Source organism: Borostomias antarcticus, assembly GCF_949987555.1.
Source record: "Borostomias antarcticus genome assembly, chromosome: 14".
In the NCBI taxonomy this organism is placed as follows: Eukaryota; Metazoa; Chordata; class Actinopteri; order Stomiiformes; family Stomiidae; genus Borostomias; species Borostomias antarcticus.
Window position 1 is genome coordinate 8,383,541 of NC_140247.1, and position 18,159 is coordinate 8,401,699.

General features: G+C 49.4%; 1 protein-coding gene across 1 annotated transcript in view; it reads left to right on the forward strand.

Moving 5' to 3' along the window:
• Positions 1–11,363, forward strand: part of ttyh3a (tweety family member 3a) — a 44,676-nt gene extending 33,313 nt beyond the window's left edge. The window contains exons 12-14 of the mRNA XM_084448303.1: positions 13–126; positions 810–885; positions 7,676–11,363. Of these exons, the coding sequence (XP_084304429.1) occupies positions 13–126; positions 810–885; positions 7,676–7,747 (262 nt within the window). The 3' untranslated portion in view covers positions 7,748–11,363. The remainder of the gene's footprint in view (positions 1–12; positions 127–809; positions 886–7,675) is intronic.
• The last annotated feature ends 6,796 nt before the right edge of the window (positions 11,364–18,159 follow it).

The following is an 18,159-nucleotide window of genomic DNA, read 5'->3' on the forward strand; positions in this document are numbered from 1 at the left end:
GAACCCAGACAGTCTGTACCGGGTGCACATGCCCAGTCTGTACAGCTGTGGCAGCAGCTACGGCAGCGAGAGCAGCATCCCGGCCGCCGCGCACACCGTCAGCAACGCGCCCGTCACCGAGTACATGTAGGTCCACGCCCCGCCCCCTCCCGCACACCGTCAGCAACGCGCCCGTCACCGAGTACATGTACGTCCACGCCCCGCCCCCTCCCGCACACCGTCAGCAACGTGCCCGTCACCGAGTACATGTACGTCCACGCCCCGCCCCCTCCCCCCGACACACACACCACCGCCGGGCGCCAGGTGGTGATGTTGTGATGTGTTTCTGGTCGGCCTCTGAGATGGCGTCGGAAAGGCTGAGGGGGGCTGCTGGGAGGAATCCAGGACCCCACGTGAGGCGCGGGGCTCCGCCTCTGACCAGCGCATTTAGGGGACCCCGGAGAGGAGCTCCGCCCGCCCAGAGAGGGTCGGGTTCCAGACGGACAGTTGCAGCTGTTTCTCTCCAGCTGTGGCTCCTTTGAAACCCAAGGACATCAGCCGTATGAATGGAGGATTAGGGGGTGGGGGTTGGGGGGTGGGGGAGGGGGGTGGTTTGGGAGGTGTTGCTATTCAGCCATGGGATGGTGTGATCTGTGTGTTTGCGTGAGCAAAGAGGACCTCAGTAAGGATGTGGAAGCAGGGGCTCATGTGTGTTAATGTGGCGTGTTCAGGGCACCATGGGCCCTCAGTGCTTGATGTGTATCCTGAACACACATGGACCCTAACCCCCCCCTTCATCTCACCTCACTCTGTTTGGTTTCCCTGCGCAGGACCCAGAATGCCAACTTCCAGAACCCACGCTGTGAGAACACTCCTCTGATTGGCCGAGAGTCCCCCCCTCCCTCGGTAGGTGTCCGCTCTCCCGTGCACAGACAGTCCGAACACACACACACACACAACACACACACACACACATACACACACACATACACACACACATCCCCCGATCCGCAGAACTCCTCCGGGTCATTCGGCAGCCTTGAGTGAGGGAGGGGTTATGATGATGATGATGATGATGATGAGGATGATGATGAGGATGATGATGATGGTGGCAGCCTTCACACTTACTGAGTTGCCGTGACAACGTGTTGTACGAAAAACGACTGTTGTAGTTTTAGATCCGTCTCTCTCTGTATCTGTCTTGCTGTGTTCCATGTCAACAAGACCAAGCCTACTTTTGATGAATGACTGGTTTTCATTGACTGTGTGTAGTTAAGAGACGGCATCGCTTCCTGCTCGTCTCGTTTCACACAAGCTGTCAGTTTCCATTTGTCCCTTTATTCTTTCTGTCGTTCAGCGTTCCCTCAGTAAACAGGCTACTGAGGATCTTTCATACTCCTCGGAAGTAAACAGTCGGCCATCTTGAACCAGACTCATGTCTTTATTACAGTGGTACTTTGTTGTTAGCTGGTCCTTGGAATTCCTGACCACAGAGAGAGATGTGGAAATAATGTCTGACTTATTCAGACTGACTGAGTTAGGACTCTTTCTTTTGGACCGTTCGTCAGCTCGATGTAGTTGGATAAAAGAGCTAGACACTTAAGCATCAGTAGGACTAGTCCTGATCGGTTGTGTGTCGTGATTGGACCTCAGTTCCTCTGTGACTGTGATTGGTCCCCTTCCGCCCATCCTGAGCCCCGCCCTAGACCCCCCCCCCTGCTCTGTGTATCTCTCTCTACTCTCTCTTGTGGTTATTTTCTTTCCTGCAAACCCACACAGTTGTATTTGACTGCCATGGACAGTAACAGCCGTCACAGCTGGCAGCTAAAGCCCTCTGCAAGTTCCAGATCGTTTTGGTAACCTCGTCCACTATGCTACCAGGTACAGAACATGCCCCAACACCTCCCCCTGACCCAGCGCTGCTGCCCCCAACACCCCCCCCTGACCCAGCGCTGCTGCCCCCAACACCTCCCCCTGACCCAGCGCTGCTGCCCCCAACACCTCCCCCTGACCCAGCGCTGCTGCCCCCAACACCCCCCCCTGACCCAGCGCTGCTGCCCCCAACACCTCCCCCTGACCCAGCGCTGCTGCCCCCAACACCTCCCCCTACCCACCGGCCTCTGTGACCCTCTGACCCAGCGCTGCTGCCCCCAACACCTCCCCCTACCCACTGGCCTCTGTGACCCCTGACCCAGCGCTGCTGCCCCCAACACCTCCCCCTACCCACTGGCCTCTGTGACCCCTGACCCAGCGCTGCTGCCCGCAACACCTCCCCCTACCCACCAGCCTCTGTGACCCTCTGACCCAGCGCTGCTGCCCCCAACACCTCCCCCTACCCACTGGCCTCTGTGACCCTCTGACCCAGCGCTGCTGCCCCCAACACCAGCAATACCTCCCTCAACCCTCCGTGTCTTGCTGGCGTGATGACTCCTCCCTTACATCTGTCCCCCTAGCCCAGGGGAGCACGCTGTCCCATGTCTGTCCCCCTAGCCCAGGGGAGCACGCTGTCCCATGTCTGTCCCCCTAGCCCAGGGGAGCACGCTGTCCCACGTCTGTCCCTCGTCTGTCCCCCTAGCCCAGGGGAGCACGCTGTCCCATGTCTGTCCCTCGTCTGTCCCCCTAGCCCAGGGGAGCACGCTGTCCCTTGTCTGTCCCCCTAGTCCAGGGGCGCATTCTGTCCCCCTAGCCCAGGGGAGCACGCTGTCCCTTGTCTGTCCCCCTAGTCCAGGGGCGCATTCTGTCCCCCTAGCCCAGGGGAGCACGCTGTCCCACGTCTGTCCCCCTAGCCCAGGGGAGCACGCTGTCCCATGTCTGTCCCTCGTCTGTCCCCCTAGCCCAGGGGAGCATGCTGTCCCTCGTCTGTCCCCCTAGCCCAGGGGAGCACGCTGTCCCTCGTCTGTCCCCCTAGCCCAGGGGAGCACGCTGTCCCACGTCTGTCCCCCTAGCCCAGGGGAGCACGCTGTCCCACGTCTGTCCCCCTAGCCCAGGGGAGCATGCTGTCCCTCGTCTGTCCCCCTAGCCCAGGGGAGCATGCTGTCCCACGTCTGTCCCCCTAGCCCAGGGGAGCATGCTGTCCCACGTCTGTCCCCCTAGCCCAGGGGAGCATGCTGTCCCACGTCTGTCCCCCTAGCCCAGGGGAGCATGCTGTCCCTCGTCTGTCCCCCTAGCCCAGGGGAGCACGCTGTCCCACGTCTGTCCCCCTAGCCCAGGGGAGCACGCTGTCCCACGTCTGTCCCCCTAGCCCAGGGGAGCACGCTGTCCCACGTCTGTCCCACGTCTGTCCCCCTAGCCCAGGGGAGCACGCTGTCCCAGTTCTCTCCCAGCTGTGAAGTCTTCCGCTCCAGGACTGTTGAGGTTTTAAAGCTGGTTTGGTTTTGGTTTTGGTGATGTAGAGAGAGTGACCATACTCTGTAAAAGAGTGGAACATACTTTTTAAAAATAGGACGGTATATTGTAGCACAGTAGGAGTGGTCTCTCTTCAGTTGGAAGTCTGGGTAGTTGTCATGCATTCAGATTTCTAACTCGTGTTTTTGTGTCTAACTCTTTTAGTCTTCTGTCCTTGTTTCACTTTCTACTTGGCTTTGAGATTGTCTAGTATCCACGGTAACTAGACAAGATGGCACAGTGCACTAATCTCCACCTCAGTGAACCTACTTTGAGAGCTAGAGATTGATGTTAGTGGAATGGGATCATGTCTTACTTGGAAAAATAACAATTTAATATATATGAGTTAAAGAAGTTGCCCTGTGATGATAACGTGAAGTACAGTAGATCAACACAGCTAGGAACCTTCATAGAACCTTCATAGAACCTTCATAGTGCAACGGTCAAATTAAGAGTTATAGTTTTTATGAATATACAGTAAAATACCTCACATTAAACTTGTATTAATTTCTGCAGCTATATTGTCTAGTTGTGTAGTGTTTTTCTCAGGAGATGGACTGAATGCATGTGATCCTGTTTGCCTCCCGTTTGCAACAAACACATGTTATTGTTTAGAGATGTGAACCAGCTCAGTCCAGTGAGGTCTGTGAAGTTGTGTTTTCAGTCAGAGCTACTTTTGATGGGGGGTAAAATCCCATCCCTGGCCTACAAAAACAGCATTAGGGTCAATGTAATCATTTTGTCAATGAATGGTAAGTCTAAATAAATTTTGTATTATCAGGAAATAGGCTATATTTTGTAATTTACTTTGCTATTATTTCAGGGTTAAATCGGGGTTTTATTATTATTATAAAGGTGTATTCCAGCATTTACCACAGAGAGAGAAGAACTTTGTTAAACAAAATACATCGGCTGCATGATTTAGTCGTTGATGGAAAAGCCGACCTGGGTGAGTCGTGTTGTGGGTGATGGGTTAGGGTTAGGGGTAGGGTTAGGGGGTAGGGGTAGGGTGGGTTAGGGGTAGGGGTAGGGTGGGTTAGGGGTAGGGTTAGGGGGTAGGGTTAGGGGGTAGGGTGGGGTAGGGTGGGTTAGGGGTAGGGTTAGGGGGTAGGGGTAGGGTGGGTTAGGGGTAGGGTTAGGGGTAGGGTGGGTTAGGGGTAGGGGTAGGGGTAGGGTGGGTTAGGGGTAGGGTGGGTTAGGGGTAGGGGGTAGGGGTAGGGTGGGTTAGGGGTAGGGGTAGGGGTAGGGTGGGTTAGGGGTAGGGTGGGTTAGGGGTAGGGGTAGGGTGATATTCTGAGCACGAGCTTCTGCTGCTCTTCACCGCCCAGCAGATGTCCTGACGGCTGCAACCAGGGTTCATTCAACCAGGGTTCAGTTCAACCAGGGTTCATTCAACCAGGGTTCAGTTCAACCAGGGTTCATTCAACCAGGGTTCAGTTCAACCAGGGTTCATTCAACCAGGGTTCATTCAACCAGGGTTCATTCAACCAGGGTTCATTCAACCAGGGTTCATTCAACCAGGGTTCAGTTCAACCAGGGTTCAGTTCAACCAGGGTTCATTCAACCAGGGTTCATTCAACCAGGGTTCATTCAACCAGGGTTCAGTTCAACCAGGGTTCAGTTCAACCAGGGTTCATTCAACCAGGGTTCCATTCAACCAGGGTTCAGTTCAACCAGGGTTCATTCAACCAGGGTTCATTCAACCAGGGTTCATTCAACCAGGGTTCATTCAACCAGGGTTCATTCAACCAGGGTTCAGTTCAACCAGGGTTCAGTTCAACCAGGGTTCATTCAACCAGGGTTCAGTTCAACCAGGGTTCATTCAACCAGGGTTCATTCAACCAGGGTTTAGTTCAACCAGGGTTCAGTTCAACCAGGGTTCGTTCAACCAGGGTTCATTTAACCAGAGTTCATTTAACCAGGGTTCATTTAACTAGGATTCATTCAACCAGGGTTCATTTCAACTAGTGTTCATTTCGTTGACGAAAACTATGACGAAAATTATTAGTCAACGACCTTTATTTAGTTATCGTCACAAGACAAAAACGAATTTATGACAAACAATGAGGAAATCTATTGACTTTTTCGTCAACAAATAAAAACTAGACAAAATTGCGAGGGAGGAACGATTTGGGAAGAGAGCCAATCAGAATGCTGAGATTTCCATGAATCTCAGAACACAGGCAAGGAGAGAGCAACACAGGCAGGGAGAGAGTAACACAGGCCAGGAGAGAGCAACACAGGCCAGGAGAGAGCAACACAGGCCAGGAGAGAGTAACACAGGCCAGGAGAGAGTAACACAGGCCAGGAGAGAGCAACACAGGCAGGGAGAGAGCAACACAGGCAAGGAGAGAGCAACACAGGCCAGGAGAGAGCAACACAGGCAAGGAGAGAGCAACACAGGCAGGGAGAGAGCAACACAGGCAAGGAGAGAGTAACACAGGCCAGGAGAGAGCAACACAGGCCAGGAGAGAGCAACACAGGCAGGGAGAGAGCAACACAGGCAAGGAGAGAGTAACACAGGAGAGAGCAACACAGGCAAGGAGAGAGTAACACAGGAGAGAGCAACACAGGCAAGGAGAGAGCAACACAGGCCAGGAGAGAGCAACACAGGCCAGGAGAGAGCAACACAGGCCAGGAGAGAGCAACACAGGCCAGGAGAGAGCAACACAGGCCAGGAGAGAGTAACACAGGCCAGGAGAGAGTAACACAGGCAAGGAGAGAGTAACACAGGCAAGGAGAGAGTAACACAGGCAAGGAGAGAGTAACACAGGCAAGAAGAGAGTAACACAGGCAAGGAGAGAGCAACACAGGCAAGGAGAGAGCAACACAGGGAGAGAGTAACACAGGCAAGGAGAGAGCAACACAGGCCAGGAGAGAGAGCAACACAGGCCAGGAGAGAGCAACACAGGGAGAGAGTAACACAGGCAAGGAGAGAGCAACACAGGCAAGGAGAGAGTAACACAGGCAAGGAGAGAGCAACACAGGCCAGGAGAGAGTAACACAGGCAAGGAGAGAGCAACACAGGCCAGGAGAGAGCAACACAGGCCAGGAGAGAGCAACACAGGCAGGGAGAGAGCAACACAGGCAAGGAGAGAGCAACACAGGCCAGGAGAGAGTAACACAGGCAAGGAGAGAGCAACACAGGCAAGGAGAGAGCAACACAGGCCAGGAGAGAGCAACACAGGCAAGGAGAGAGCAACACAGGCAAGGAGAGAGCAACACAGGCAAGGAGAGAGCAACACAGGCCAGGAGAGAGCAACACAGGCCAGGAGAGAGCAACACAGGCCAGGAGAGAGCAACACAGGCAGGGAGAGAGCAACACAGGCAGGGAGAGAGCTACACAGGCCAGGAGAGAGCAACACAGGCCAGGAGAGAGCAACACAGGCCAGGAGAGAGCAACACAGGCAAGGAGAGAGTAACACAGGCAAGGAGAGAGCAACACAGGCCAGGAGAGAGTAACACAGGCCAGGAGAGAGTAACACAGGCCAGGAGAGAGCAACACAGGCCAGGAGAGAGTAACACAGGCAGGGAGAGAGCAACACAGGCCAGGAGAGAGCAACACAGGCCAGGAGAGAGCAACACAGGCAAGGAGAGCGCATAGAAATGTATTTCAGTAGCTTTGTCCATCAGATTAATAGATGTTTCCTCAAGAGTACTGTATATGAGTTTGGAAATTCTAGAGAAATGGTTAAATAATGCATTATATACTTTAACTAAACCCATTCTATTTTAATCGACTAAATCTACCGTAGATTTAGTCGACTAAAATATTAATGCTATTTAGTCAACTAAAATTAGACTAAAACTAAAACCATTCAGATGACTAAAATATGACTAAAACTAAATTGTAGGCTATTTGAATCAAAAGACTGTATGACTAAAACTAAATCAAAATTTGCTGTCAAAATGTAACCCTGGCTGCAACACAGAGATGCAGTGCGGTATTCAAAATAAACTTCATCACATTAGGCTGTACATTATGCTGCATTTAAAATGGCATTTAGCCAACCCGCATGGAGAGAGCATTATCTTTGGTTGTGAGAAGAAGAAAAAAAACAGGATTTAACTATCAGTGTTTATTTGCGCTGTCCAGTGTGTTTCTGTTAGTTTGACCATCAGTGGTGCATGGAGCTTCTCCAGACCTCAGCCACACCCTGGCTGTTGCTGTGTGATTTCTTTAGTCTGCACTTAGGTCTACACTCATTAGTAATGCTGAGTATATATCAGTATGGTGCTGATGTATATGATGTAACCATGGCCTGATTCCATTCCGTTTTATTAAAGCCTCCTTTTCTCTTTGTCTCCTCAGTACACCTCCAGCATGAGGGCCAAGTACCTGGCCAACAGCCGGCCCGATTCCAACAACCCCCCACCACACTAGCCCCCACGGGGGCTGATCCACAGTCGAGCCGCCTGGAACCACTCATCCTCCAAGACCCCCCTCAGCGACGTCACCCACCCCCCCCCCCCCCCATCCAAACCACCGCCCAGACCCGCTTTTATCCTCAACACAGGCCCAGTCCTCCAGCGTCTTCAAACAGAGAACCATATATCTTTGATGTGTGCTTGATAGCAAGAGTTGAAACAGGACATAAGACCCATCACATACTTTAAATAGTGCTGTCATCATGAATGGAGCAGATGGCTGGTCTCAGCCACACACCCCGGTGGAGGAGGAGGCTGTTCCCACAGTCATGTGACCAGTGACTCCAGCTCCTATGGGTGCTGGAGAGTCCCTGCTCCACCTCCCTCCGGCGCTGGGTCCTAGAGCTGGAATATCCTCTACATGTGGACAGGGAAGACTATGGGCTTTTAATGAAGGACTTCAGCTAGGCTCTTCCCTCTGCCCAGTCCACCAGCTGCCATCTTGGACATCGTAATGTGTCAGCACTTGTTTTATGAGCTTGTGATTTTGTTATTGTCCGTCACCGTTGGGTTCTCCATCTGTTTGACATGGTATGAAGGAGATGTCCTCAATCTACCAGCCACTGCCAAACCACTATTTCTAATGCAGTAAATGCAGCACAGATAGTTTACATGTGCAGGCAATGGGCAGGGTTCATTGTATGTAGGCTAGATTTAATTTCTTTCTTTTTTTAATTTTTAAGTTAAGAACTATTTTCTTTTTAAACATTAACTTTTAAGTTGCAACAATGGGTTCCTTCGAAGTCCTATTGAACAATTGGTGAGCATAAGCATTGAGGACTCTGGAAGTGCTCATAGAACAGCTAGGCTAGCTCTGATTAGGATGGATTGTGGGTTCATTAAATATGTTTGTATGTACTGTACTTTCATTGTGAGGAGAGAGTGAGAACATGCCTTTACACAAAGCTGTGGAAAGGCCAGGGAACCCACGGCTCCATCTCAGTCTTAAACAAAACAAATCACACCCAGGTGGTGAAGCTTATGAGCACCACTGACCTCTACTGGTGTGCAACGCCATTGGCTGCTCCCGATTGGTTTAAATCTCCTGCTACGTACGGACACACAAGTCACTCCGATGGACAGACGCGCGTCACATATGTACGTGTGTAATCGCAGCGTGTGCTCTAAGAAGCACTGTTCCTCAAGGATTGGTTGTACCTCAACAATACGGTCACGCCAACATTTCTTCCTGATAACATCCAGAACTCTGTCATTCCTCATGTTCCCTGCTGACGGTCCAGTGCCTCAGATCTCATGTAATCTCCCTCTCTGAAGGACGGGAAGCGGCCAGCAGACCGCCGGGTCTGGGAACGCCAGGAACATCTGTCTTGTTTTCCATTATTAGAAGAGTCCATGTGACTTTGACATATCAGTTCAGCTACACAACAGGCTGACAGGCTACCGTGATGGAAATGTTCTCGTTATAGAATTTGTCTTCAATGAGTTTGACTATGTGTGGGACCAGTTACTGTATCTATAGTTGCATAAGTCTTACACGTCTGTGACTGGAAGTGACGGGGAACCTTGTGACTCTTCTCCCATTCCTCCCTGCTTGTGGCAGCTGTTTCTGTGAGGAGTGATCGCTACTGGAGGGACGCGCCGCTAGTCCACATGAAAGAGCAGACTGAGCTTGAGAGAGCAGACTCTGAGCTTGGAAGAGCAGACTGAGCTTGAGAGAGCAGACTGAGCTTGGAAGAGCAGACTGAGCTTGAGAGAGCAGACTCCGAGCTTGCTGTGAAGCTGGAACTGGTTTGCTATTCTGGCGTGTGCTCTTGGATGAGGTGGAGTGAAGAGGTGCTCAGACTCAATGTCCTCCCACTGAACACCACTCTGGCTCTGAACACCACTCTGGCTCTGAACACCACTCTGGCTCTGAACACCACTGGCTCTGAACACCACTCTGGCTCTGAACACCACTCTGGCTCTGATCAGGACTGCCAACATTTACTCTAGGAATAATGTGATCAGTGGTGAGTGAGATAAACATATTGCCCACAATTCAACACTCCCCCCCCCTCCCCACCCCGAGTGATTGAAGACTATTCAGACAGGAGAAGGACACTTGCTTTTTTTTGTACTGATGGAAGCACAAACCTTTGTACGTCTGGCCGAGCACGGGCTCCTGACCACATAGAGGCTGAACCCCAGAGGAGGGAACCATGTGACCCTCTACCATGACAACACCTTCTTTAAATCTGTCTGAGTCGTTTGCAGTGCTGTTCTCTATTTAGCAGATGTGGTAGTGTAGGTGTTCCTCTGTGTAGTGGTCAGCGTGTTTGCCTTGTTCCTCTGTGAATCGGGGAAGGGTCAAGTCTCCCCCAGACCTGCCCACAGTCTGGAGACGCTCACTGGGAGGAGGGGTCATTTCATCACCATGTCCCCAAAGGAGGGATAGAATACAATTTGATCTGTGTTTAGAAATAGAAGAGTGAGATGGTAGTTGTCCCAGGGGTGGAATTGAAGATGGTGATGTAAGGGCCGATCTGACCACTTCCCTGTCATGAGGCATCCTGTCCTTCCCTCCTGAAGCATGATGACCCTTGACCCCTGAACGAGGAGGGAGATCTTGTTTGTACTACTGCTGTTTCTCTTGGCTCCTCTTAGTTGTGCGTTGTGATCAGTATGAGAGGTGTTTCTTCAGACTGTGCCAATAACCAAACACAACACCTTACCTTTTACAATCTCTATTTTTCAATGTCTTCTTCACTTAGGCCTGACTGTACGGTTCACAGCACTGGGTTGCTTGAGCAATCAAATGAGGAAATGAGCCCTACATTTTAAAATCATACACACGTATGCTGTTTTCAAGACCATTTATTATAGTGATGCCATTTACTGTTTTTGAGTAGTCATATTCTCTTTGTTAATATTGTTATGCAAGCCCAATGTATATACTATAACATGTTTGGGAATGAAGAAAAAAAAATGGTGAAATTGAGTTTTCCTTTAATCTCATAGTCTAAGCAATTTCATTTTGCTTAAATTTTAAATCATAATTTTCCATTTGTTTGGCATTAGCTTTTATTGCATGTTAGGTCCTCTCGCACAGTGTTTGTTTATTTTATGTGAATACAGTAAATAGTTTGGGTTTTGCATTGATTTGTTTTGATACAATTTCACTGTAGTTTACTCATTGTTTTTATATACAGGTCCGTCTCAGAAAATTTGAATATTGTGAAAAAGTACATTATTTTCCGTAATTTAATTCAAAAAAAGTGAAACTTTCCTGTATTCTAGATCCATTACACAAAGTGAAATAATTCAAGCCTTTTTTGTTTTAATCTTTATGATTGTACAGTATGTTCAGCATGTTCATTTATACACTCAATACTTGGTGGGGGCTCCTTTTGCACAGATGACTGCATCAGCGTGGAGCAACATGGAGGCAATCAGCCTTGAAATATTTCACTACATGTGTAATGAATCTATAATCTATGAAAGTTTCACTTTTTGAATTGAATTACGGAAAATAATGAACTTTCCACAATATTCACATTTTCTGAGATGCACCTGTGTGTATATATACTTTTTTTTTTGCAATAACTAAAATATTGTACATGTTAAACCTGTGATTTTATTGAGCTTGAACTCAGTGTTTTGAAATAAACCAATCTTAACTGTTGAAGACTGACTTGAACATTTTATTTAAAGCTCAACGAGAACTTTTTTTATAGTTCAATATTCACCTTTATTCACCAGTATTTTGTATTTTATTATGATACGTTTATTTGAGGGGTATTTAGTATTTTGTATCATGCTCATAATGCTACAGGGGCATAGACGAGGATGTGTCTCGGAGGAGAAAGACTGTGTTGTGTTTGACCTCTGGGTTGAGTGCAGATGAGCGGTCGGAGTCACCATCGGGCCAGAAGTCTCATATTGTCTCTTCCTGTGGACGGCCAGCCAGCTGCTGCCCAGACTGGCCGTCTATCCTGGGGGGTTGAGGGGCAGGGCTTAACCCCATCTACCCTGGGGGGTTGAGGGGCGGGGCTTAACCCCGTCTACCCTGGGGGGTTGAGGGGCGGGGCTTAACCCCGTCTACCCTGGGGGGTTGAGGGGCGGGGCTTAACCCTGTCTACCCTGGGGGGTTGAGGGGCGGGGCTTAACCCCATCTACCCTGGGGGGTTGAGGGGCGGGGCTTAACCCCGTCTACCCTGGGGGGTTGAGGGGCGGGGCTTAACCCCGTCTACCCTGGGAGGTTGAGGGGCGGGGCTTAACCCCGTCTACCCTGGGAGGTTGAGGGGCGGGGCTTAACCCTGTCTACCCTGGGGGGTTGAGGGGCGGGGCTTAACCCCATCTACCCTGGGGGGTTGAGGGGCGGGGCTTAACCCCGTCTACCCTGGGGGGTTGAGGGGCGGGGCTTAACCCCATCTACCCTGGGGGGTTGAGGGGCGGGGCTTAACTCCATCTACCCTGGGGGGTTGAGGGGCGGAGCTTAACCCCGACTACCCTGGGAGGTTGAGGGGCGGGGCTTAACCCCGTCTACCCTGGGGGGTTGAGCGGCGGAGCTTAACCCTGTCTACCCTGGGGGCTGAGGGGCGGGGCTTAACCCTGTCTACCCTGGGGGTTGAGGGGCGGGGCTTAACCCTGTCTACCCCTGCACAACACAGCACTAGGAATCATTAGATTTACCATATTTACTATATATTTACATATGTACTTTGTAAGCTAAATTAATTAACTACTATATTTTTATTTGATAGTATATTATAATAATGGTTTTGGTGGATAAGACGAATGAATACAGGTTCTCTGCTCTTCTCAGTGACAGTAAAACTAAAAATGAAAGAAACAAGCACCACTGTGTGTGAGCAGTATTTAGTTTTGCCCGATGAGCCAGCCGGGTTCTGGTAAACGCTCCGGACGTTCATCTCGCCCAGCCTCACACTGGAGGAAATTGAGTTACTCTCCATTGTTGGACTGAAGGAATGCATCGCTAATGCTTTGAGATGGAGGGTTGAATAGCAGGGTGGCCATGGTGCCAGGGCCCTCTGACCCTCGGCGCACACTTCCTGTGTCTGTCCGGGCGCGCAGCCAGGGGCCAACGCCAGGGGCCAGCGCCAGGGGCCAGCGCCAGGGGCAAACGCCAGGGGCCAGTGCCACGGCTCCCTCTCTCCGGAGGATTCTAACCCTGGACTCTCTTCAATTCCGAGCAGCTGCATGAGTTTTTTTTTTCTCTGTAAGGAGGAAAGGGTTCATATTGAGCTGAGACTGCCCTGTGTGCTCTTCTCTTGCTTCTCCAGCATGGGCATCAATCAGCAGGCCTGACTAGAGAAGGGAGCAGTAGAAGCAGGCCTGACTCTAGAGAGGTGAGCAGTAGAAGCAGGCCTGACTCTAGAGAGGTGAGCAGTAGAAGCAGGCCTGACTCTAGAGAAGGGAGCAGTAGAAGCAGGCCTGACTCTAGTGAGCAGTAGAAGCAGGCCTGACTCTAGTGAGCAGTAGAAGCAGGCCTGACTCTAGTGAGCAGTAGAAGCAGGCCTGACTCTAGTGAGCAGTAGAAGCAGGCCTGACTAGTGAGCAGTAGAAGCAGGCCTGACTAGTGAGCAGTAGAAGCAGGCCTGACTCTAGTGAGCAGTAGAAGCAGGTCTGACTCTAGAGAGCAGTAGAAGCAGGCCTGACTCTAGTGAGCAGTAGAAGCAGGTCTGACTCTAGAGAGCAGTAGAAGCAGGCCTGTGCTCATCTGTGTTTCCTGGCTCCTGTAGGGACTCCAGCCAGGCTCGATTGTGCGACCGGGCGTGGGGGAGGAGTCAAGGAGACAGGGCGTGGGGGAGGGTGCTGGGAGTCAAGGAGACAGGGCGTGAGGGAGGGTGCTGGGAGTCAAGGAGACAGGGCGTGAGGGAGGGTGCTGGGAGTCAAGGAGACAGGGCGTGAGGGAGGGTGCTGGGAGTCGAGGAGACAGGGCGTGGGGGAGGGTGCTGGGAGTCAAGGAGACAGGGCGTAGAGCTTGTCTCCTTTGTGGCAGGACTCAAAAGACAGGCAGCTGTATCCTGGATGTGTGTGTCCCTGTTATTCACACCCCAGTGGCTCCTTTCCTCTCCCCAGTCAGGGGGCGCAGACACCCAGTGACGGATCGGAGGGGGTTGACTTGTTGCCCCCCCCCCCCCCCCTTCACCTTTTACTCCATAGCTGTGTGGAAAACAAGTCATTTCAGAACAAGTGTTCACTTTTAGCTCCTCTATAAACTCCTCCCACTCACAATGGCAGTTCCTGCCTTCAGTATTCTGGCGTTTTACGACGGTCACAAGCGTATCCTCTTCCTCTGCTCTACAGCCTTGCTCAAATAATGTCATGATCCTCCGGTTCCCCTCCATCTCCATGGTAACAGGGGTGTAACAAGGTCTAGCATGTTTCCACCTCACTCATAAAAAACAAGTAGAAATTGTATTTATAGAAAAGGATATTGTTCTAGGAAAGGTCATTTGTATCCTGGTATAAAGATTCTTAGCCATAACTGAGTTAATACGTTTGAAATTGAGATTGATTTGGAAGATACTGTACATATTTTGGATGTGAAGCATCCATAACACATTTTCGTTGGCAAGATATTTGCATTGGCTCTGAAATCAAATAGCACAAGCGTATTTGACTGTAGATCTACAGTAGAGTATGGTAGAGTAGAGTATGGTAGAGTAGAGTATGGTAGAGTAGAGTATGGTAGAGTATGGTAGAGTAGAGTATGGTAGAGTAGAGTATGGTAGAGTAGAGTATGTTGGCAGGTGGCTCAGATCTGGAGTCATATCTTCTTCTTCTGGCCTAGAGAAGTGCTTCCATTTGCATCTGCTTTGCATCCAATGCAAATACTTTCCAACTTGCCCTTTTGGTGTTTTCATTAAAGACAAGTGAGCAACAATGGCTGCTTCTGGGCCACCGACTCAGGTGCGGAAGGAGTTCAATGAGTATCAAGATCACTCCTTTCATGTCTTTATGACTGAATATATGGCCGTATTTGACTGATTTCAGGATTGGTAGAGTGTCATTGCTACTATGATTGCTTGCTGATTAATGTACAGTAAATTACACAAATGTCTGTATGAAGGCGTTTCTAGTACTACTAATAGTTAAAACTGTTACAAATGTCACAAATGCGGAAGTCCTATTTTGAGTCACCATAATGTGAGAAGACTCAAGGCCAAGCACCTGAGCACATGATTGTGGACCAGTTAAAGATGAGCTGGCCCTCTTTCAACCTAGCTGGGGCACCTCTCAAAGGGGAGGATATCTTAATTCCAGGACAATGCCTTTGCAAGTACGGCAACACTGAAAGTTCCCGCCTTTGTTGTTCCGATATATGATACGTAGATGATGGTGAACTCCCTGTTCCAGAGCCTGTAGAGCACATGTTGGGGAGGATTAGGACTCGGCCAGTTGCTGCGAAGGCTCCCACTGGTGCTGGAGGACCACTCCGCCAACACTAATCCCACAGACAACACGGCCTGTTAATTGGAGACTGGCTGATATAGCGAGGAAAGCCCTGGTGACAGTGTGCAAGTCACCTCCGTCTCCCTAATCCCCAGCGCTCTGTGGAATGTCAGGCTCTGGCAGTTGGTCCTCGCTGGAGGCCGGCCATACCTCACTAGATTTGGGCCCTGGTGCCAGGATTCACCATCTCCCAGAGACTGGTTTAATCCCTACTACCTCGCCATAATCTCCATTTATCTTGTAGATTTATGATGGTGTGCTACAGGAACGCCTGGAGCACATGCAGTCTTTTAACAAGCCATTATAATTCATTTACAAATAAATAGAGATTACACAGAGTTGCAAAACGCAGCCAATTCAGGCCTTTTAGCTTTTTACGTGTTAAATGTTAAATGATCTATTCTAGTGTTGGTGTAGAATTTGACACATTTGAAACAACAGTGGGCCATGAGGTGTAAAAAGAAACACGTAGGTGTGTGTTTAGTAATCAGCAGGATACAGACGGTTTCAGCCCCACCACATAAACACCCTGCATCACGCTCACCAGAACTGCATCACGCTCACCAGACCTGCTTCCATTCTCACTCAACTGACAAAACATGAGAACAGTTTCCAGGCCAAAACAGTTTATCAGCAAATGAGTCAATGTAAGTCATAATGAAAAGTCTTAGTCCTCAAGATTTAAAAACATGCTTTGGAGGGAAAGGCAACTGTCTTTTGTACTGTATACACATTGTAGGATTTACAATTATTTTGTTGTTTATTATCATCCAACACTGAAGTTTAATGGCTCTATCGTACACAACCTCAAGTAGAATCTGGTTATGAGACAAAATTGACTGTCTGGGAAAAAGCTAAGCAAACAGACTCTCTGTTCCCTGTGAAGTGGAACCCGTCAAAGCAAATATACAAGCTGCAAGTACATGTTGCACTGGGGGTCAACCCTAACCCTAACCCTAACCTGATGGGAGTTCCTACTGCTGGCTGTCATTAAAGGGGTGGCAGGCGAGACACATCGGGATTTGTTCACAAGTACGGTAAGAATAGTCATTTCAGTTTAACTGGCATCGCTGTGGAGGGGGAACATCACCGTCTATGAGCACTAATGCCAGCTGCATTTTAGTAGACATTTTGGCTCCTGTTCAAATCTTTATCATTAGTAATCAGCCTCAACAACCCACGCAGTTGGCCGGATGTCAGGAGGTAGTAGCGTCGGGGCGGCTGGCGCGTGCAGCTTCCTGTGGCTTCGCTGTGATAACAAGATAGATGTTTGTCGGTTATCCCTCACCTGCTGTCTCACATGCGCTCAGGGCTTTTAGTCTCTGGCACAGCTTTTCACCAACCACTCAAATATTCTGACTCACTCACATTTGTTCATTTGGAAAACCATATGCGTGTAGATGTTCACCAATCTGAGTGGCCGTCAATGATCCCTTATCCTGGCGTACATGTGAGACAAATTAGCAGAGAAAACATCCAGACCGCAAACCATAATCATAGCTTTGGGCTGGTGAGATGTAGTGGGAAAAGTTTGTAATGTGTGTGAAGCTGAGTTTCAAAGAGACATCAGTCATAATACATGTCTCTACTCTGTTCTCTAGTGACACATGAAATGGCAACTGCCCCCAAAACCTTTATAGAGGTTTGAAATGGGGGGGCATGTAACACAGGCATGTTAAAGCAATTCAACCCGTAACCTAATCCCATGTTCCCAGGCCGACTGCTGGTTGGGCCGCGTCATTCTCCACTCATCTTCAGAGGAAGTGGGAGATCCCTCAACTGGCACTGCACCCATGGGAACAAGAGCGAAACGGCTAAAGTATATAAACTCTTGTACGATTAAGTGGTAAGTCGCGGATGTACCCTCATAATAACACTGATATGTCCGGATCAAGAGCAGTTTGATTTCTCACCACAGAAAACAAAGGTTTTACATGAATAATAAGCCAGATGGGTGTGAGGTAACGTGATCTCAGTTTGCTTTGAATCTGTCTACGACTGCAGCGACGGAGAGACAGATGCTCTCGATTACCGGGCCCAGTGTCTCCGATCTACGGAAGAGCATTAGGGCCAACAGCTGACTTTTTTCTCAGAAGTTATTTCTGACTTTTTTTTCTCAGAAATTCAGTTTTTTTCTCAGAAATTCTTACTTTAATCTCAGAAATTCTGACTTTAATCTCAGAAGTTATTTCTGACTTTTTTTCTCAGAAATTCTGACTTTAAACTCAGAAATTCTGACTTTAAACTCAGAAGCTTAAAAAAATAATAAACAAAGTTGTTGGCCCTAATGCTCTTCCATACCGATCAGATGAGACTCAACTAGGCTACGTTTCATTCAGCTCTGTGAGCTACATAGAATCTCCTCCATCATCCTACACATGCAAGCCTTTGGGTGTGTGTGTGTGTGTGTGTGTGTGTGTGTGTGTGTGTGTGTGTGTGTGTGTGTGTGTGTGTGTGTGTGTGAGGAAAAGTAGCATCCCCATCCGACTAATGACATGTCACATGTGATTATGACTTTAATTGAAAAAGGATTGTTCCACACTAGGCTATCACTGGTCCACGCTGTGGTTTATTTTCTCAAAGGCTTTGCTATTGCAACAATGTCCTTTCCCATACTCTCTGTGGTAGAATAACAAACACGGTCTGAGCAAGCTGACGCTTTTAAGTGTGGGCGTTATTAAGCAGCGCAGCTTAAACCCTGGACCCGCGCCGACCTCCGACCCCACAGGCAACTGGGTTTACCAAAACACTTTGGAGGAAAGTATTGAACCCTTTTAATTTATACTGATTTTTTTGAATAATGCAAAAAGTGGGATTCTACGCTCTTTATCTAAAAGTGCATGTCAGTGAGTATGGAAATGGAACTGTTTATGATCACCATTGAAACCATGTTGAGGTACATCAAAATACAGTTCATGCACTAAATGTAAATGTACTAAATAAAATACA